Source organism: Serinus canaria, chromosome 19 (genome assembly GCF_022539315.1).
Source record: "Serinus canaria isolate serCan28SL12 chromosome 19, serCan2020, whole genome shotgun sequence".
In the NCBI taxonomy this organism is placed as follows: Eukaryota; Metazoa; Chordata; class Aves; order Passeriformes; family Fringillidae; genus Serinus; species Serinus canaria.
Window position 1 is genome coordinate 4,116,143 of NC_066332.1, and position 19,740 is coordinate 4,135,882.

Sequence of the window (19,740 nt, forward strand, 5' to 3'; positions counted from 1 at the left end):
AGCTGGACCCCGCCGCCTCCGCCTCGGCACCCAGCCAGGTACTGTACCCCCGTCCTCAGGAGCCCTCTGCCTCCACCAGCGACCCCCTGCCATCCTCTGTCTGCCGCTGGGCTGGTGTCTGCGCCCGTGCCTCCTGCTGGAGTGTAAGGCTTCCCCCATCCCACCCTGCTCCGTGGGCTGCCATGGGGCCGGCGGGGGCAGCCGGGGCTGGGTGCCTCTCCCCTCCCCAGCGAGGTCATGCCAGAAAGCCAGATGTCCCAGGAGGGTGCCCTCAGTGGAGGTGGCACAACTTGGGCGGGCAGGGGTGTGGAGCAGGGTGTGAAGGGGCAGAGTGCTGGCATAGGCAGGATGCATGGCTCATGCTGGAGCAGCTGTGGCACGTGGTGCTGGCAGAGCTCAGGGCGGGGTCGGTGGCATGACCCCCAGGGCTTTGGCAGCACGGCCTTGTGGCCAGTGTCCTTCCCAGCTCTGTGTCTGTCCAGCACTGCACTGGACTTGCCACCTTACTGCCCACAGTGGTGGCCATGGCTCGAGGAGCACCCACAGGGTTTGGCACAGCGGTGCTTTGCCCCTGCTGCTCCCCCTTCCCTCTTTCCATGCTGTGTGCGGGGCAGGGCTGAGCCCTTCTCACCTTCATCGCCTCTCTCGACCTCGCCAGGGTCCAGCGGACGATGCGCCGGCAGCTCCCCTTGGCCCCGTCCCTGCTGCAGCTCAGGTTTGGCTTTGGAGCTTGTCCTGCTCTCCTTGTGCCAGGGACATCCCTGCTGTGCTGGCCACCAGCCTGGCATTTCCCATGTCAGAGTCCTGTGCCACATCCTGTATCCCTCCATCAGTGTGTCCTGTGTCCCTACAGCATGTCCCTGCAGCATGTCCTATGTCCCCATAGCATGTCTGGTGTCCCTGACATGTGGCTGACTGCTCTCAGGGCTGTGGTTTGGGGGCTTGTCCCCTCCAGGCTCGCCTGAGGTGGCCCTGGTGAATGTGCCTGTGGGTCACTTGTCTTTATGTCTGCCCAAGCTGTGGCAGGGCCATGGTGGTCTCTGCAGCCCTGCACCCACTGGGGTCCCCAGCAGGCAAACTGGGGACCTGTGCTGGGAGGGTTTGTGACTTGTGCAGGTGGCCTGGCTGTCCAGCACATGGCCCTGTGGCCCCAGGGATGAGGGCAGGGGGTGAGGCAGGGCAGGGGCAGGAAACCACAGCCTCTCCATATCTGCTGTCCCACAGGCCAAGACGGAGGAGCAGATAGCAGCCGAGGAGGCCTGGTACGAGACCGAGAAGGTGTGGCTGGTGCACAGGGATGGCTTCTCCTTGGGTGAGCACTACTGGGACACAGCACCCCATCCTTCCTGTGGTGCACCAAGCCCCCCTGACCCCACTGCAGTGTCCCTGGGGGCTGCCAGCACGGCCCCTCTTAGTGCCCTGTGCCCCTCACAGGCAGCCAGCTTCGGCCGGAGGCAGGCAGTCCCCTGCCTGAGGGCAAAGTGAAGGTGAAACTGGACCACGATGGAGCCGTCCTGGAGGTGGAGGAGGACGATGTGGAGAAGGTAGGGCTGCGGGGCGGAGGCTGGCGGGGCAGATCCTCATTCCCCGCCTGACCCACCCCATCTCAACCTTGCTGCCAGGCAAACCCCCCGTCCTGCGACCGTGTGGAGGACCTCGCCAGCCTCCTCTACCTCAACGAGTCCAGCACGCTGCACACGCTGCGCCAGCGCTACGGCGGCAACCTCCTGCACACCTACGCCGGGCCCACCATGGTCATCATCAACCCGCTGAGCTCCCCCTCCATGTACTCTGAGAAGGTGACGCTGCTCTGGGGGGGACACCAGAGGGGACAAGCAGCTGGCACCGCGCAGAGGGGGCGGTGGGAGTGGCATGGTGCTGACCCTTGCCGGCTTACCCTCCCTGTCCCCATCAGGTGATGCACATGTTCAAGGGGTGCCGCAGGGAGGACACGTCCCCGCACATCTACGCGGTGGCGCAGGCCGCGTACCGCAGCATGCTGATGAGCCGCCAGGACCAGGCCATCGTCCTGCTGGGCGCCAGCGGCAGCGGCAAAACCACCAACTGCCAGCACCTGGTCCAGTACCTTGCCACCATCGCCGGCAGCACTGGCAAGGTCTTCTCTGGTGAGTCCCTCTGTGGGGGTGGAGTCCTTCTGTCCTGCCTGCACACGTCCCTTGCTTTGCGGTCACAGCCCCACGCACACGGCAGTGGCTGGACACGCGCCAAACAGGCTGTCACTGTGTCACACCAGTGCCTTTGCTGTGCTCCTGGGGGCTGCTGCGGTGCAAGGGAGCAGCAGCACCTGCCTAGCCAGCTCTGGCCCCCTGCCCACTGCACAGCCCCTGCACTGCCCTGCTTGTCTTCCTGCAGTGGAGAAGTGGCAGGCTCTCTACACCATCCTGGAGGCTTTTGGCAATAGCAGCACCGGCATGAACGGCAACGCCACCCGCTTCTCCCAGATCATCTCCCTGGACTTCGACCAGGCCGGGCAGGTGGCGTCTGCCTCTGTACAGGTGAGGGGACCAGGGTGGCCCCCCCAGCATGGGAGCTGGTCCATCCTTGCCAGCGTGGCTCCCCATGGTGTGGGAACTGGTCCATCGTCACAGGAGTGAGATGTTGCAGGAGTTGTCCACAGAAGCTGTAACTGCTCTATCCCCTGTGGCAGTGTTCAAGGCCAGATTGGACAGGGCTTGGGGCAGCCTGGGATAGGGGAAAGTGTCCTTGCCCGTGGCAGGGGTTTGGAACTTGTTGATCTTTCAGGTCCCTTCCAATCCAAACCATTCCATGGTTCTCCTGGTGTTTCCTACACTACGAGCTCTGCCGCAGATCCCCAGCCATGCTTGCAGCGCTCAGCAGCCTGGCATCCTGCTCTTGTCCTTGTTCACACCCAGATCAGATGGGATTCCTCTCCTTGCTGAGTTTGTCCCAAAATCAGGGAATATGTCTTCCAGACACCTCCCTGCTGTGATAACAGCAGAGCCATGAAAATCCAGAGATGTACTCCATGCTCTTGTAGTGTCATTCACCAAGGAGAAATGCTCATGGGCTGCTTGGGTGATGTTTGCATTCACATGGTACCTTGCAATGAGAGGGAGACTCTCACAGCTCCATGAGGACCCTGGGCAGGCAGCAAGGATGGGCTGGGGTGGGCTGGGGGGTCTCAGTGGGGGTGGGGCACTTGGAGACAGTTCCTCACTGTCCCACCTCTGCCAGACACTGCTGCTGGAGAAGCTGCGCGTGGCCCGGCACCCGGCCAACGAGGCCACCTTCAATGTCTTCTACTACCTGCTGGCCTGCTCTGACAGCACCCTGAGGTGAGCTGGAGGGGAGAGCATGGCCTCCATCGTGGGGGGGGTCTCTGGGACCTCCCCCATGGGGCCAATCGGGGTGTTTTTCCTTGCAGGACTGAGCTTCACTTCAACCACCTGGCAGAGAACAATGTCTTCGGCATCGTGCCCCCCTCCAAGGTTGTTGCCATGGGGAGCTGTAGGGAAAGATGGGGGTCTCTGGCCTATTTCAGTGCAGGGGGAAGCAGAGCTGGGCTCCCAGACCAATGGCTCCTGTTGTTTTCCACAGCCAGAGGAAAAGCAGAAGGCAACCCAGCAGTTTGGCAAGCTCCTGACAGCCATGAAGGTGATGGGCATCTCAGGAGATGAGCAGAAAGTCTTCTGGCTCATCCTGGGGGCCATCTACCATCTGGGAGCCGCTGGGGCAACCAAAGGTAACAAGCTGGGAGCCGTTTAGGAGGGGAGATTTGGGACTGATGGATGTGAGGGTCTCCAGAGACACCTTGCAAACAGCCTGCAGTGCAGCCAAGCTCTGGGGGAAAGGGTGGGAGGCTGTGTCAGCTGAGGGACAGTGCCCTGCCACCCTGGGGCAACCAGCTTTGTCCCCATGGTTGGGGTGGTCTCATTAACTGGTGGGAATTGAACATGCCCACACCCTGCCAGCCTGGGAGAGTGGGGGCCTGGGTGGGGCTGAGGCAGTTGGGGGGGGTGTCCCCCATTCCCAGTGTAACATCTTTCCCTCCATCCTCCTTGCAGACCCACTGGCAGATGAAGCTGGTAATGGGAGTGAGGAGGGCTCTGCTCTGAGGGGTGCCAAGCAATGCAGATTTGGGGGCTGAAATGGGGGCTTGGGATGCTGCTGGTGTGCTGGGACCAACCCTGACCCTGGCTGGGTCTTGGCAGCTCCAAATTTGCCTGCTGCTCGTGAGGAGTCCAATTCCAGTCCTGTGGGTCAGGGCTGCCCTGGCACACAGTGCTCACATGGGTGTGAGCCTCTCACAGCACCAGCTTTGCTCTCCATTCCTGGGGATGGAAAATTTGGCTTTAGGGCCTGCTCCTCTCCCCCTGTGGCTTTTTCTTTCTGCCTGTTATGCTGGAAGCACCTGTGGTGGTGGGAGAGCTGGGCATGTCACTCCAAATGGGCACCTGGAGCTGGTGGCTGCACCCAGGGAATTTGCAGCCCTGGGGGAAAAGAGGATCTGGGGATGAATAAGGAGTGACCAGAGGGGTCTGGATGCACACTGGGGTGCAGGGCTGGCCTGTGGGGTGTTCTTGGGGTGCAGTGCTGGCCCATGGGGTGCTCTCAGGGCACTAGAGGGCAGCAGGGCCCCACTGCAGCCACCACAGCAGGATGCTCATGCAACTCTGGAACCCCTCCATGGGAGCCTGCTGTGGGAGGGGATCCCAGATCCTGCTGGGGGGGAGCATTGCTACATCCTGCTTGGGGTGGGCGTCCCACCCCCAGGTCTGTGCTGCTGCTGCTGCTGAAGCCTCCCCTGCACCTCGTGGACGCTGGGAGTGCTCAGAGCTGAGTTACACCAGCCCCACAATTTCCTTGGATCCAAAAGTGGCTCTCCATGCGCTGGGGCAGAGCCGAGCTGTTCCCCAACACTGCCCATGGTGTGCGGGGGGCTCAAAGGGAAGGGACGCCCCTCGCTGGTCACGGTTTGTCACTGCAGCAGTGCCTGGGGAGGGGGCAGGCGTGGCATGTGCGGTGGCGTGGTGGCAGGAGGGCGTCCCTGTGCCGTCCTGCGCGTTGTTTCTAACCCGTGTCTCTGTTCGCATGGTGCATGCTGCCCTTTGCAATGCAGACGCCGACGAAGGTAAAGTCCCGTTCTCCACGTGTGTCTCTGGCTTCCCCCTCCCCAGTGCCACCCTCATCCCTCTTCCGTGTCCCTGTGTGTCACCATTAACCTGCTCCCACCGCCCCCCAGCGTCCGTGTCTCTGTGTCTGTCTGGCTGCCGCGTGGCTGTGTCACCCAGCAGGGACATGTCCCCGTGTGGGGTGGCTCAGAGCCTCAGAGGTCCCTGGGTAGTGGTGGCAAGGAGTCTGTGCCCCACAGCAGTGTGGCTCAGCCTGGAGCAGCACAAAGCCATTCACCCCTATCTCCTCTTAGACCCCAAACATCTGTGTCTCCTCAAACCCCAAAGATGTGCTCCCACTGTGCCCATCATCCCTAACCTACTCTGTGGGTCCCTAAGATCATCCCAGGCCTGTTTGGAAATGCTCCCCATTTTTAGGGGTGCCTTGCCTGGCCCTGAACCCCCTTCTCCACCCTTCAGCTGGGAGGAAGCAGTTTGCACGGCACGAGTGGGCTCAGAAAGCCGCCTACCTGCTGGGCTGCAGCCTGGAGGAGCTCTCCTCTGCCATCTTCAAGCACCAGCCCAAGGGCACCCTGCAGCGCTCCACCTCCTTCCGTCAGGGCCCCGATGAGTCTCCCCTGGGGGACAGTGGCACAGGTAGGGTGAGGTATGGTGGGGACAGCAGGTGGCCCCAAGGGATGCTGTGTTGGGGACACTCAGCCTTGTTTTGGCCAGGTCCCAAGCTGACAGCGCTGGAGTGCCTGGAGGGCATGGCAGCTGGCTTGTACTCCGAGCTCTTCACACTCCTCATCTCCCTCCTCAACAGGTACGTGCTGGGGGATACAGCAGGAAAGCAGGGGGTGCCTGGCTGCACCCACTGACCCCACTGAGTCCCTCTGTGCTCCCCCAGGGCGCTGAAGTCGAGCCAGCACTCGGTGTGCTCTGTGACAGTGGTGGACACCCCTGGGGCACAGAACCCCAGGCTGGCAGGGCAAAGCAGGGGGGCCACCTTTGAGGAGCTCTGCCACAACTACGCCCAGGAGCGCCTGCAGCAGCTCTTCCACCAGCGCACCTTTGCCCGCGAGCTGGAGCGATACAAGGAGGTACCAGGGACACCCAGGGCTGCCATGGCCTCCTCCACTCCTGCCCTCCCATACCCACATGAACATGTCCAGATTTCTTACCCACTGATCACTGGACCAGTCCAACCAAAGCAGCTCTGACACGATTCTCAGTGCCCAGGGCTGCTGTGCTGGCTGTGGAGCAGAGCACAGGAGGGCTGGGCTGGGAGGTGGTGGAGTGGCTGTGGGTGGTGATGATGGTGGTCACTGCTTCTTCTCCATCTCAGCACTGACAGCCCATGGGGACTCTTCCACGTGTCCTGGTCCTTCCTTAGCACTCCACATCACTCTGAAACCCATCAAGACCAGCACCCTGATGGTCTCACACTCCCTATCACTGCTACTCTGCAGTGTGGGTGCTCACCTCCCTCTGTTCCCCCTCACCAGGAGAACATAGAGCTTGCCCTGGCTGATGCTGAGCCCAGCTTCTCTGGCTCCATAGCTGCTGTGGACCAGTCCTCACACCAGGCACTGGTAAGCACTTTTCACTCTTCCTTCCAGCCACATCATAGCAGCAGATGGGCGGCTTTTTGGCATTTTGGTGGAAGAGGGGAAGGAAAGAGGGTGTTGGCCATGAGAGCATGGGTGCAAGTGTGTGGTCAACCCACATACTTAGTGCATCCCCCAGCATGGTTTTCCCCTCTTGTCCTGGGAGCTGCCTGTGCTGTGGGCAGAGGGCCTGGAGATTTCTGGGGTGTTCCAGTTTTCGAAGTGCTCTGGTCCCTGGGATGCTCTGGTCCCCAGGGTGCTCAGGTTCCTAGTGTCCATGGGTCTCCAAGGTTCTCCAGTCCCTGGGGTCTTCCAGTCCCTGCTGGTGAAGTGTTCTGGCACCATCCCTGTGCTGGGTTTCAGCCCAGCACTGCATTTCCCACCTCAGTGAGATGTGCTGCCAGAGTGTCCCATATGGACCCTTTCCCTTCTGGGTCTCCACTAATCAGGATCTCTCTCACATGGTGTGAGGTTACCTGCTCCCTGGGTGGCCCAGGTGCCCTGTGTCACCCCATGTCCCTGCCCTGGGGCACCCTGGTGTGCTGGGGTGGCTGCCAGTGTGGTGACCCTGCAGGTCCGGTCTCTGGCCCGCACGGACGAGGCGCGGGGGCTGCTGTGGCTTCTGGAGGAAGAGGCGCTGCAGCCAGGTGGCAACGAGGACTCCTTGCTGGAGCGGCTCTTCTCCTACTATGGCCCCCAGGAAGGGGGTAAAAAAGGTATGAAGGGGGGCCTGGAACCATGGAGATATGTCTACTAGACGAAACAACTTCTCTAATGGAAGATATCCCTGCCCATGGCAGGGGGTTGGAATGAGATGATCTTTAGGGTGCCTTCCAGCCCAAGCCATTCTGGGGTTCTGTGACATGCCCCAGTGAAACACTGGTCCCCAGGGCTGTGCCCACTGGTGCTGTGTTTCCCTGCAGGGCACAACCCGCTGCTCCCTAGTGACAAACCCCGACACTTCCTCCTGGGACACAGCTCGGGGACCAACTGGGTGGAGTACGATGCTACGGGATGGCTCAACTACGTCAAGCACAACCCGGCCTCCCAAAACGCCTCTGTCCTGCTGCAGGAATCCCAAAAGTGAGCAGGGTCCTGGGGTGGGAGCATGGCAGAGGGGAGATGTGACACTGAGGGGTGACGTGCCCTCTGTGCCCTGCAGGAAGGTGATCAGCAGCCTGTTTGCCGGGCGCGGCGGGTCGGCGCTGGTGTTGTCAGGCTCGGTGGCAGGGCTGGAAGGGGGCTCCCAGCTGGCCCTGCGCCGGGCCACCAGCATGCGCAAGACCTTCACCACCGGCGTGGCTGCTGTCAAGAAGAAATCCCTCTGCATCCAGATCAAGCTGCAAGTGGTGAGTGAGGGCGTGCCAAGGGGGATCCCCGCATCTGGCTGGGGCATCTGGCTGGGGCACTGCCACATGTCACCGCTCACCCCGCTCTGCCGAACCCACAGGATGCCCTCATCGACAGCATCAAGAAGTCCAAGCTCCACTTTGTGCACTGCTTCCTGCCCAAGGCAGGGGGTGGTGGGGACCCCCAGGCTGTGCTGTGCCGGCGGGTGAGCAGCAGCGAGCTGGAGCTGCCGGCGGAGCACTGCGAGGCCGGGCTGATGCAGCTGGACGTGCCCCTCCTGCGCGCACAGCTCCGCGGCTCCCGCCTGCTCGACGCCCTCCGCATGTACCGCCAAGGTGAGCCCTGCCACCAGCACCAGGGGATGGGCAACACCGAGGTCCCAGCTGCATCTTCTCACTGGAGAGCCAAAGCTTCCCTCAGCGTGTGCCCTTGCTCTGAACTCTGGAGCATCTCCCCAGGGTGGTCCTGTCCCTGTTCCCCCTCCCCTGCTGAGCTGTTATCTGCACTGGGGACAGGCATGGCCTTAATTGGGTGTCTCCCCTGGTGCCGCTGGTTCCTGGCAGCAATCCCATTGGCATCCAGCCCCTGTCCCGCTGGAATGAGAGCCTCTGGGTTGTGCTCAGCAAAGCATTTATTGATACATTGGCTGGCCAGCCACCTGGCTGAGGTTTTATTGCTTGGAGGCCGGACCCGTCCTGCCATGATTGGAAATCGATGCCACCTGCACACCTCCTGGATCAATGGCTGTGGCCAGCTGCCCGTGCTGGGGTCAATGTTCCCATCAATACCTCATCGTTAATTAAGATATGGAGGCTCAGTGCTGGAACCTGATGCAGGAGTTGGCTGTGGCTCAGAGAGGAGCCAGAGCAGGACTTGCACAGGCAACACGTGTCGCTGCTCTTCCCCCTGAGGAGGGATCTGGCCACTTTCTTCTCTGATCCCAGCCAAAACTTCTGGAGGATGCAGCCAAGGAAAACCTCACGGGGAGGCTGAGAGCATTCCAGCTATGCCTGACCCCATGGGGAGCTTATGTCACGTGGGGCGATCGAACACCAGCATGTCAGGGCACGTGGGGCTGTCCCTGGCCATCCCCTGGGCATCTACACAGCCCCACTCTCCCTTGCTTCCCCAGGTTACCCTGACCACATGGTGTTTGCGGAGTTCAGGCGGCGCTTTGATGTCCTGGCCCCGCACCTGACCAAAAAGCACGGGCGCAACTACATCGTGGTGGATGAGAAACGGGTACGTGCCCTGTGTCAGAGTCACTGCTGTGGTCCAGGGTCCCCTGCACCTCAAAGGGCTTTGCCCTGACACCTTTCCCTCCCTGCAGGCAGTGGAGGAGCTCCTGGAATCACTGGACCTGGAGAAGAGCAGCTACCACATGGGCTTGAGCCGGGTATGGTGCCCAACATCACTGGGTGTGGGTGTGGGCAGGGCTGTGCGTCATGGCACGGTGGGACAGCAACAGGGCAGCACTGTTCGCTCCCACCCACGACATTCCTCACGCCTGGGGAATAAAACCGTACGATGGGACAGGACTAGTGCCTGCGGAGGGGAGAGACTCATCCCCACCAGCGGGAGGGTGGCACGGCGTGGCTGGAGGGATGCCGGCACCCATCGCTGTCCTGCTCCCCTCCCACAGGTGTTTTTCCGGGCTGGATCGCTGGCCAGGCTGGAGGAGCAGCGGGACACACAGACCAGCAGGAACATCACCCTTTTCCAGGCAGCGTGCAGGGGCTTCCTGGCACGGCAGCACTTCAAGAAGAGAAAGGTTCGTCCCAGTGACTCTCCCCTCCCCGCTCTGCTGCACAATTTCGCCTAAAATGGGCAGTGCAGCCTTTCTGCGCCTCCTGGGCCAGCACCTCCTCCTCCCGCCTCCCCCGGAGCCGTGGGGGGCCAGGGGGAACCGGGGGGCCAGGGGGAACCGGCAGGGAGGCTGCTGGGCATCGCCACCGAAGGATGAAGCCACGCTTCAGCTCCTACTTTTATCATTAGAGAAGGTGTAAAATAGGCATCTTACAGTGCCTCATCTTCCCGGGATTTGCACTTAGAGGGGCTGGAGAGGATCAAACAGCAGATTTGCTGGTGCAATTAGCCCAAATGCTAATGAAGGGAAGCATGCTGGGGTGCTGGCAGGGGTGCTGAGCACCCACGTGCCCCGCTTTGCCCTGCTGGTGGCCCTGTACTGACCCCACACCCTGTGCTGACCCGGTGCCCTGCACAGATCCAGGATTTGGCCATCCGGTGCGTGCAGAAGAACATCAAGAAGAACAAAGGGGTTAAGGATTGGCCCTGGTGGAAGCTCTTTACCACGGTGCGGCCCCTCATCGAGGTGCAGCTCACTGAGGATCAGATCCGCGGCAAAGACGTGGGTATCCGTGCTGGGGGTGCTGGATGGAGCAGGGAGGGCTTGGGGGAGTGTTGGTCCTGGGCAGGGGTGGGATGCAGGATCCTGTGGTGGATGAGGATACAGGATCCCACAGTGGGTTGGGATGTGGGAGCCCGTGATGGGGTGAGATGCAGGACCCTGTCTGCCTGTGCCCCATCAGCGCCAGGCTCGAATTGCTCCCTAATTTGCGAATCAGCATGTCATTAGCATCCCGAGAGCCGGCTGTTGCTTGAGCCCAATTACAAGCGTGGAGAATGGAAATGAAACCGTGCGCCGAGAGGCAAATGCGGGGGCTCTGCTCACACTGGCAACCAGACACTGGTGCACCCGGCGAGCATGAGCTGCTGCCTGGCTCAGCTTTCACCCCGACCTGCTGGGGACAGGCACCTGGGTGGGGGCACCTGGGCAGGGGCACCTGCTGCACCCCCAGCCTGTGCTGGGACCAGACAAAGAGAGAGGAAGATGTTAGCAGCCAGACATGCTTCCACAGCACTGCCTGGTGGTCCCTGGGCATCCTGGTGGGCCCCCTCCCTCCCCACCTAGGCTGGGTGTACCCGAACTCTTCAGCAAGCTGCTGATGTGTGGATTTGCTCCCACCTCCTGTTGCGGGGGATGTGGGTACCCCTCTGCAGCTTTTCTGGGACTGCCTGGCATTTCGACACCATTTATGGGGTTGGAGTCGGCACGACGGCGGAGCGGGTTGGGGAAAGTCCCTGCCCAGCCCTTGGCAGGGGAGAGCAGCCCCAGGGAGCCCCCACCCTGCTCATCCTGTGCTAGGGGGTGCTGGGGAGGGGCAAAGAGCTGCCAGCCTCCTACCCGCCAGCCTCTTCCCTGCGCCTGCCCCCTCCCTTACCGCCCGCTCTGTTGCAGGAAGAGATCCAGCAGCTGAAGAGCAAACTTGAGAAGGTGGAGAAGGAGCGTAACGAGCTGCGGCTCAACAGCGACCGCCTGGAGAGCAGGGTAGGTCTTTGCAGCTGCCAGGATGGGGTATGGTGCTGTGCCAATCTGCCCCAGCCCACAGTCCTATTCCCCCTGGCACCCCCAGATCACAGAACTGACGTCGGAGCTGACGGACGAGCGCAACACCGGCGAGTCGGCTTCCCAGCTGCTGGACGCTGAGACAGCTGAGAGGCTGCGAGCTGAGAAGGAGATGAAGGACCTGCAGGTAAGTGTGACCCTCCCCAGCCTCACAGTGTCTCCTGTCCCCCTCAACTGCTCACCACTGCTATGTCCCCTCCCAGGCCAAGTACGATGCCCTGAAGAAGCAGATGGAGTCAATGGAGATGGAGGTGATGGAGGCTCGGCTCATCCGGGCGGCCGAGCTCAATGGGGAGCTTGACGATGATGATTCAGGTACTGTCCTGCCTCCAATGCTGGCTGCTGGCACACCCTGCAGTGTCCCCTTCTTCCTGTGCCACCCCCACAGCCCCTTGGTGACCACGTTTCCCCACACAGGTGGCGAATGGCGGCTGAAATACGAGCGAGCAGTGCGGGAGATCGACTTCACCAAGAAACGGCTGCAGCAGGAGCTGGAGGACAAGCTGGAGGTGGAGCAGCAGGGCAAGAGGCAGCTGGAGCGCAAGGTGAGTGGGGGCTCAGCTCTGGGGACTCCCTGGTTCCCTCAGCATGGCTAGGACAGCAGGGACACGGTGGCATCCCAGAGCCCTCACTGCCTGCCCACCTCTGCCCACAGCTGGCGGACCTGCAGGCGGACAGCGAGGAGAGCCAGCGGGCGCTGCAGCAGCTGAAGAAGAAGTGCCAGCGCCTGGCTGCTGAGCTGCAGGACACCAAGCTGCACCTTGAGGGACAGCAGGGACGCAACCATGACCTGGAGAAGAAGCAAAGGAGGTGGGGACAGTGCGCTGGCAGTGAGGGGGACATGTGGGACACGCCTCTGGCGAAGTGGCATTACCATTTTAGCAGGGATTTGGGCACCTCACCAGCTCGTACTTGGCCGAGGTGTCTCCAGCGGGATGGGGCTGCCCAAGTTGGATGTGTTTGTTGTGAAGGGGATCCCCATGCCCTTTTGGGGGGCCCAGAGCTGAGTGACCCCATCCATGTGGGGTCATGCCCCATGGTGGAGGCTGCTGGAGCCCTGCGTCTCCACTCGGCACGCGCTGCCATCCCGTCCCCTCTCCCAGCCCCAAAGTTTGCTAACGTTATTAAGCAGCAGGGACGCTTTCATCTCATTATGGTAATGATCGCACACACAAATACAGCGAGAGAATCCAATCTAATTAATTTCAATTTCCGCGGATTGGAGTCTGTGCTAATGCAGCTGTTTATTACCCAGCGCAAGGAAAAATGGGGATTAGCTGCCGAGGTGTTTAACGCAGGTCACAAACTCAAGAGCAGGGTTGTTTTCCAAGCCCCAAAGGCAGTGATTTTGGAGCAAATCCAGCTGATCCCATCCCAGGGGCACTGGAAGAGTTTGCCACGTGGCTGCCTGGCTACAGGCTGTGCTGAGCACTCCTTCAGCAGGGGCTTGTGTCCCGTCCAGGGGGTTGTGTGTCCCCTTTGGGGATGGGACTAGTGCCATGTCACGTGGAACTCCCACACTGGGATGCAGCTGTGGGAGCCGAGGTACCACAAAAGCCCATCTCTCCTAGAGACCCCTCCATGTCCTGGCTGGCAGGTTTGGTGTCCCCAGCTACTTTGGAGTAGCCAAGCCCCTGCCTTTGGCAGCCACAGTCCCACGGGCACATGCTGGCCCTGGAGAACAGCTGAGGTGCTGCTGGGGTTGGTGCTGCAGGTGCTGCACTCCCTTTTATAATGGAATGAAGGCATCAGGAGGAGTGTCTGGGTGACTCCATGCCACTGTGGCGGCAATTAAAGACTCATCAACAGTGTGTTTCAAACAAGCGCTCAGCAGCACACCACCCTTCCCAGTGCTTGCTGCTGAGGGAAGGGGATGCTCAGTGCAGTGCCCCTGGCACAGGGCTGAGGATCAGTCCCTGGGGTGCTGAGTGCTCACCCCACTCTCCCTGTGCAGGTTTGACAGCGAGCTCTCGCAGGCACATGAGGAGGCGCAGCGGGAACGGCTGCAGCGGGAGAAGCTGAGCCGAGAGAAGGATGTGCTGGTGGCTGAGGTCTTTGGCCTCAAGCAGCTGCTGGAGGTGAGTAGCCCCCAGACCCTCCCCAGCCTCCCAGTCAGCGGGTGCCCCAGGCTGATGGTGACCCTGTCTCTCACAGGACAGGGACTCGGACATCGCAGGGCTGACGCAGAAGGCAGAGGCGCTGGAGGCAGAGCTGCAGGACATCTCCTCCCAGGAGTCAAAGGATGAAGCCTCCCTGGCCAAGGTGAAGAAACAACTGAGGGACCTAGAGGCGAAGGTCAAAGACCAGGAGGAGGAACTGGATGAGCAGGCTGGGACCATCCAGATGCTGGAGCAGGTACAGCGGGGAGGGGCGAGGTTTCTGGGTGGGGTGGTTTCATGCAGGGCTGTTATTACCTGGGCCGGGCTTGCCTGGGAAGAGGAGGCGGTCGCCCTGAGCCCGGCGTCAGGCCAGGCATCGCCGCGGCCGACACGGCTCCTGGCCCTCCGTGCCATGGCCCGGCAGGTCACCATGGGGCGGGCAGCCCAGCTGGCCTCAGACCGGGGGGTTTTCAGGGTGAGTGGTGACTAGAGAGTGGTATGGAGGGGTCCCCACGTCCCCTTTGCTCTGAACACATCCCCACCATTTGCAGGCGAAGCTGCGGCTGGAGATGGAGATGGAGCGGCTGCGGCAGACCCACGCCAAGGAGGTGGAGAGCCGTGATGAGGAGGTGGAGGAGATCCGGCAGTCATGCCAGAAGAAGGTAGGGCTTGGCTGTGTCCCCTCTGCCCAGGAGGGCCTGGGATGCATCCCCATGCCCTGGCTGGGTACTGGGAGCTGCCAGCTGGGCACCGTCATGCAGCACCCGGCTCCCACGCAGCGACCACAGCCCGGCTCCACCGGCCCGGCGGGTCCAACCAGTCCGTCTGCTGCCCGGGCCAGCGCACGCCGGGCTTTGTGCCTCTGGTTGCGCAAACACCCAGCTGGTGGGGTCACCCAGTGTCTCCAGGCTGTGGGGACACGTGAGGGGAGGGGTCATGACCCCTCCCCACCGCCCTGACTTGCTGCCCCCTGTCTGTCCCCCAGCTGAAGCAGATGGAGGTGCAGCTGGAGGAGGAGTATGAGGACAAGCAGAAGGTGCTGAGAGAGAAGCGGGAGCTGGAGAGCAAATTATCTGCTGTCAGCGAGCAGGTGGGGTGAAGCGCACCTGGTCATCTGCCTTGCTTTGGGGACCCTGAGGTGGCCATTGTGGGGTGGACACCCCTCTGGCATGGAACTGTGGCAAAGTTTCCCCTGCCACAGGCCAACCAGCGGGACTTTGAGACGGAAAAGCGCCTGCGCCGGGATCTGAAGAGAACAAAGGCGCTGCTGGCTGATGCTCAGATCATGTTGGACCACCTGAAAAACAATGCACCCAGCAAGAGGGAGATCACCCAGCTCAAGAATCAGGTATGCATCTAGACACTCCTCATACTGCAGGCTTCGAGGGACACAGGGTGTCCCTGTTGCCCGGCCAGGCACTGAGCTATATCCCTGCAGCTGGAGGAGTCAGAGTTCACCTGTGCAGCCGCTGTCAAGGCCCGGAAATCCATGGAGGTGGAGATCGAGGACCTCCACCTGCAGATCGATGACCTTTCCAAGGCCAAGGCAGCGGTGAGTGGGTTTGGGTTGTGATGAACCATGGTGGGGCCATGCCCCATTTGCATCCAGGGCGGCCCCACGCTGTTTGGAGTGGGTTTGGGGGGATGACTGCCCCATTCTTGGGATGCAGGGGAGACACGTGTGTCTCCCTGCAGCTGGAGGAGCAGCTGAGCCGTCTGCAGCGGGAAAAGAATGAAGTGCAGAGCCGGCTGGAGGAGGACCAGGAGGACATGAATGAGCTGATGAAGAAGCACAAAGCAGCTGTGGCCCAGGTGAAGTGGGAGGAGCAGCTGCACCCGCCCCACCCCCTCAAGATGTCCCGCTTGGAGCCAGTGCAGTGGGATCCCCACTGATGGCCCTGGTGTGTCCTGCAGGCATCCCGGGACCTGGCACAGATGAATGACCTCCAGGCACAGCTGGAGGAGGTCAGCAAGGAGAAGCAGGAACTGCAGGAGAAGGTGAGGATGCACCCTGAGTGAAGCTAGGAGAATGGGGAGCACCCAGAGACCTGCTGCCCACAGCATGCAGGACTGCCCTGCACCATGGGGGTGCAGAGCAGTCTGGTGGGAAGCTCTCCATTAGGATGGGAGCAGCATGGCCAGCAGCTCTCCTCCAGGGCAGCGTGGCAGTGGGGGCAGGGTGATTGTGGTCGAGGCTGAGGCTGTGCCCTCTCCCGCAGCTGCAAGGTCTGCAGAGCCAGCTGGAGTTCCTGGAGCAATCCATGGTGGACAAGTCGCTGGTGAGCCGGCAAGAGGCCAAGATCCGTGAGCTGGAGACCAGGCTGGAGTTTGAGAGGACGCAAGTCAAGCGCCTGGAGGTAGTCACGGGGCTTTCCCTCTGCTCCAGCTGGGACAGGGGTGCAACAGGATTTTAACAAAGCTGCCTGAGACTTTTCTGAGTGCCTCCCCTCCCCACGACCCCCCATGCCGCAGCCCTCCCCCTCTGGCAGCCCGTCCCTGTCTCCACAGGGAAGGCTCCCTGCAAGCACTGATAACAGTAATCCACCGCCCAGCCCGGCAAAGTGCTGCTCTTTCCCTGCATCGACTTAGGGAAATTATAGACTCCCCAGTCCCGCGAACGCAGCCTGTTTTATATTCTGCCTCCGCAGCTCTGCCGGGGAGCGCGGCAGCTTAGCTCTCCTCTTCATATTTTCCAAGCTATTATTTCCTTCTCCACTCTCTCTGCCGGGGCCATAAATATGCAGCGGCTGGCTCAGTGGCTGGGGGAGAACAGGAGCTATTTTTTCCCTACGTTACATGTTTTAATTACTTCACACACAGTTAAATCTATTTTTCCAATTCAACAAAGCCCTTGCTGTTGTTCTGCCCCTTCCCTGGCCCTGAGAGGGGGTGGCTTCTCCTCCATCTCCTTGTGTAAATTGATGGGAGTGGGATCCATCCTTGCATCATCAGCTGGTGGGTGTCGGGGTGAGGGTGGATCTGCGGGGTGAGAGGTCCCTGGGGGGATTTGGGGTGACCCTGGTGCTTGGCAGAGCCTGGCCACGCGGCTGAAGGAGAACATGGAGAAGCTGACGGAGGAGCGGGATCAGCGCGCAGCCGCCGAGAACCGGGAGAAGGAGCAGAACAAGCGGCTGCAGCGGCAGCTCCGCGATGTCAAGGAGGAGATGGGAGAGCTGGCCAAGAAGGAGGCAGAAGCCAGCCGCAAGAAGCACGAGCTGGTGAGGAACCCGTGATAGGGCCAGGCAGGGCACAAGGGGGTGTTCCCTGAGGAATGTGGCTCATCCCACTCCCTCCCCGCAGGAGATGGACCTGGAGAGTCTGGAAGCTGCCAACCAGAGCCTGCAGTCAGACCTGAAGCTGGCCTTCAAGCGCATCGGGGACCTGCAGGCCGCCATCGAGGATGAGATGGAGAGTGACAGCAATGAGGACCTCATCAACAGGTGAGAGCACCTGGGCCCGGCTCCCCTGCATCCCTGGAGGTCACTGCTTCCCCTTGCCACTTCAGAAATGCCACAGGGACCCCTTGGCTCTGCCTGGCCCTGGCAGGATGCTGTCTGTGCATCCATCCATGCATCGTGCACATGTGCATCTGTCCATGCGCCCGTGTCTGTCCGTCCATGCATCGGGCACCTATGCACACAGGCATCAGTCCATGCATCTGTGCATCCATCCCTCCGTCCACCCGCAGCCCCCATGAGCTTCAACCACTTGTGGAGGTGCCTGAAATGCATCCAGGATCCTGCCAGCTGGCTGGAAACAGCCCAGGGAGCCCCAGGAGCCAGGGCAGCACAAGCTGGCAGGAGGTTTGGGATGCTGGGATCCAGCCCAGCCCAGGATAGAATTATAGAATCGTACAATTGTTTAAGTTGGGAAAGACCTCGGAGAGAATCGACTCCAGCCATTAACTCAGCACTGCCATGTTAGCACTAAATCATGTCCCCAAGTGGCACAGCCACACATTTTTTTAGTGTTTCCAGGCAATGACTCCACCATTTCCTTGGACAGCTTGTTAAAATGCCTGATCACCCTTTTGGTGAAGAAATTTTCCCTAATATCCAATCTAAACCTCCCATGGCGCAATTTGAGGCCATGTCCTCTTGTCTTATCGCTTTTTCCTTGGGAGCAGCACCTGACACCCCCTGGCTCCTTTCAGGAAGTTGTAGGGAGTGAAAAAGTCCCCCCGATCCTCCTTTCCTCCAGGCTGAGCCCCTTCCAGCTCCCTCAGTTGCTTCTCATCAGATTTGTGCTCCAGACCCTTCCTCAGCTCTGTTGCCTTTCTTTGGATACACTCCAGCACCCAACCTGGGATGCTGGGATCCAGCTGGATGCAACCCCGCTCCAGGGGCACAGGGCAGCCTCACCTCCCTCCCCTGACCCTTCCCCATAATTTAATTTGCCCACCCCACTTGGGTTTGTTTTTTTTTCATTAATTTAATTTCTTTTCTGTTGTGTTTCTCCCCCCTCCGACCCTGCCCCCTCCAACCCCTCCCAGTTTGCAGGACATGGTGGCAAAGTATCAGAAAAGAAAGAGTAAAATGTGAGGAGCATCTCTTTCCTTCCTCCCCTCCCCTAACCCCCACCTCACCCCCAGGGGCCGGGGTCCCGCATGCCACTGGCCCAACTCTGCATGCCCTAACAGCACCCACGGCATGGCCCAGCACAGCACAGCAGGGCACATAACCACATCCCGTGCATGGGGACGGGATGAGCCCCGGGAATGGGGTGGGGGGTGATGCTCTGCCGTGGCTGATGACAAACGTGTCAGCGTGGGGCAGCAAGGGAGCCCTGCTGACACTAATTAATACCCCATCCATGGTCGCTCCCACGACCCAGGTCCTGCTTAACTAACGGCACGTTTGCCTGGACATAAACTGTGTTTGATGTGGAGCTTAATTCCATTGGTCAGAAAACCTTAGCTGCCCCCAGAGCTTGTTTTTGGGGCTCATTGGGGATGTTTTTTTGTGTCATTCTGCGTTTTTTTTGTTGGTGTTTTTTTTTTCCCCCCAAGCCCAGCGTTGCCTGGATGTATTGCAGGGGAGGGAGATGCGCAGGATGGAGAGCAGCTCGTTGCTCTGAATTTAAAAAGAGAAGGATTCATATGCAGGGTCTATCCCAGCCTGTCCCTTGTGCTGTTTGCTTTCATTCCCAGGCAGGGAATAAGCCCAAAACCAGGTGGATAAAAGGCCATTTGAGATCATGTGATACATCCCACCCCTTCCTTGGAGTGGCCTGGTGGGAGTGGGGTGGCAAGAGGGGACCACACCGCTTCAATTTCCGTATAGATCCCGACGGTGCTGCCGTAGCCCTAATGAAAGCAGTAAGCGGTGAGGTATTAAGAGAGATTTATTCAGGGATGCTTTTAACGTGGGGGAATGGATTTTGCAATGCAGACAGCACCTTCTTTCTAAAGGCAATCAATATGGTTACGAACGGCCGTTATAAATTAGATGGTTTAAGCCAGATAGGACTTTTTTTACGCCGGGACGTAAATCAGGGGCTCTGGGGCACGGCAGGGCTGTAAATCTGCCTGCTGTGCTCCCGCGCCTGCCGTGCCAGAGCCGTTTCTGTTCCGCCTGCTAAACTCCTGTTTACCCGGGGCCATCAGCATTGCTCTTCCTCGCTGTAATTCTGCACTCCGCGGCAGCCTATAAAATGAACCCACTTATTTCCTTCCCAATCCTGGAGCTGGAAATCTCCTGTGTTTCTGGAGCTGTGCCCTGCCGGCTGCCCCAAAGCCAGGCAGTGACAGGGAGATGTTGGGCAGAGGGTGCAGGAGCCCCTTGGGTAGCCACAGAGGTTTGGGGGTGCTTCAGGGAGCCCCTGGCTTGCAGGTTGAATTATGTGTGTGCAGATTATGTCCCAGAGATGAAGCAGAACCGTAGAATGGGGTTTCACCCATGCCAGGGTACACAGGCAGTGGGTGCTGGAGGGGTTCAGTGCCTTCCAGTGCACTTCCATCTCTCCAGCACCCAAAAACTCACTGCCCCTTGCTGACCTCTTGCTTTCTTCCACCCTGACCTACTCCTCTGGCAGTGACGGTGACTCAGATGTGGACTCGGAGCTGGAGGAGCGCGTAGATGGGGTGAAGTCTTGGCTCTCCAAGAACAAAGGCTCCTCCAAAGCGCTCTCTGATGATGGCAGCCTGAAGGGCAGCAGGTGGG

At 60.3% G+C, this 19,740-nt stretch overlaps 1 protein-coding gene across 9 annotated transcripts in view; it reads left to right on the forward strand.

Moving 5' to 3' along the window:
• Positions 1-19,740, forward strand: part of MYO18A (myosin XVIIIA) — a 36,521-nt gene that overhangs the window by 12,956 nt on the left and 3,825 nt on the right. The window contains exons 3-43 of one of the 9 annotated variants that reach the window (XM_050981712.1): positions 3-38; positions 1,225-1,312; positions 1,435-1,544; positions 1,623-1,799; positions 1,916-2,126; positions 2,374-2,516; positions 3,217-3,317; positions 3,407-3,470; positions 3,580-3,724; positions 4,047-4,067; positions 5,102-5,113; positions 5,574-5,750; positions 5,829-5,919; positions 6,004-6,196; positions 6,602-6,688; positions 7,278-7,419; positions 7,627-7,786; positions 7,866-8,052; positions 8,154-8,388; positions 9,186-9,295; positions 9,384-9,449; positions 9,696-9,824; positions 10,278-10,421; positions 11,313-11,402; positions 11,488-11,607; positions 11,684-11,795; positions 11,898-12,025; positions 12,136-12,290; positions 13,435-13,558; positions 13,635-13,835; positions 14,131-14,241; positions 14,565-14,669; positions 14,781-14,927; positions 15,018-15,131; positions 15,275-15,391; positions 15,494-15,577; positions 15,799-15,936; positions 16,612-16,797; positions 16,880-17,019; positions 18,072-18,116; positions 19,613-19,735. In XM_050981712.1, the coding sequence (XP_050837669.1) occupies positions 3-38; positions 1,225-1,312; positions 1,435-1,544; positions 1,623-1,799; positions 1,916-2,126; positions 2,374-2,516; positions 3,217-3,317; positions 3,407-3,470; positions 3,580-3,724; positions 4,047-4,067; positions 5,102-5,113; positions 5,574-5,750; positions 5,829-5,919; positions 6,004-6,196; positions 6,602-6,688; positions 7,278-7,419; positions 7,627-7,786; positions 7,866-8,052; positions 8,154-8,388; positions 9,186-9,295; positions 9,384-9,449; positions 9,696-9,824; positions 10,278-10,421; positions 11,313-11,402; positions 11,488-11,607; positions 11,684-11,795; positions 11,898-12,025; positions 12,136-12,290; positions 13,435-13,558; positions 13,635-13,835; positions 14,131-14,241; positions 14,565-14,669; positions 14,781-14,927; positions 15,018-15,131; positions 15,275-15,391; positions 15,494-15,577; positions 15,799-15,936; positions 16,612-16,797; positions 16,880-17,019; positions 18,072-18,116; positions 19,613-19,735 (5,069 nt within the window). The remainder of the gene's footprint in view (positions 1-2; positions 39-1,224; positions 1,313-1,434; positions 1,545-1,622; positions 1,800-1,915; positions 2,127-2,373; positions 2,517-3,216; positions 3,318-3,406; positions 3,471-3,579; positions 3,725-4,046; positions 4,068-5,101; positions 5,114-5,573; positions 5,751-5,828; positions 5,920-6,003; positions 6,197-6,601; positions 6,689-7,277; positions 7,420-7,626; positions 7,787-7,865; positions 8,053-8,153; positions 8,389-9,185; positions 9,296-9,383; positions 9,450-9,695; positions 9,825-10,277; positions 10,422-11,312; positions 11,403-11,487; positions 11,608-11,683; positions 11,796-11,897; positions 12,026-12,135; positions 12,291-13,434; positions 13,559-13,634; positions 13,836-14,130; positions 14,242-14,564; positions 14,670-14,780; positions 14,928-15,017; positions 15,132-15,274; positions 15,392-15,493; positions 15,578-15,798; positions 15,937-16,611; positions 16,798-16,879; positions 17,020-18,071; positions 18,117-19,612; positions 19,736-19,740) is intronic. The other 8 variants (XM_050981713.1, XM_050981714.1, XM_050981716.1 and 5 more) reach the window with 8 other exon arrangements.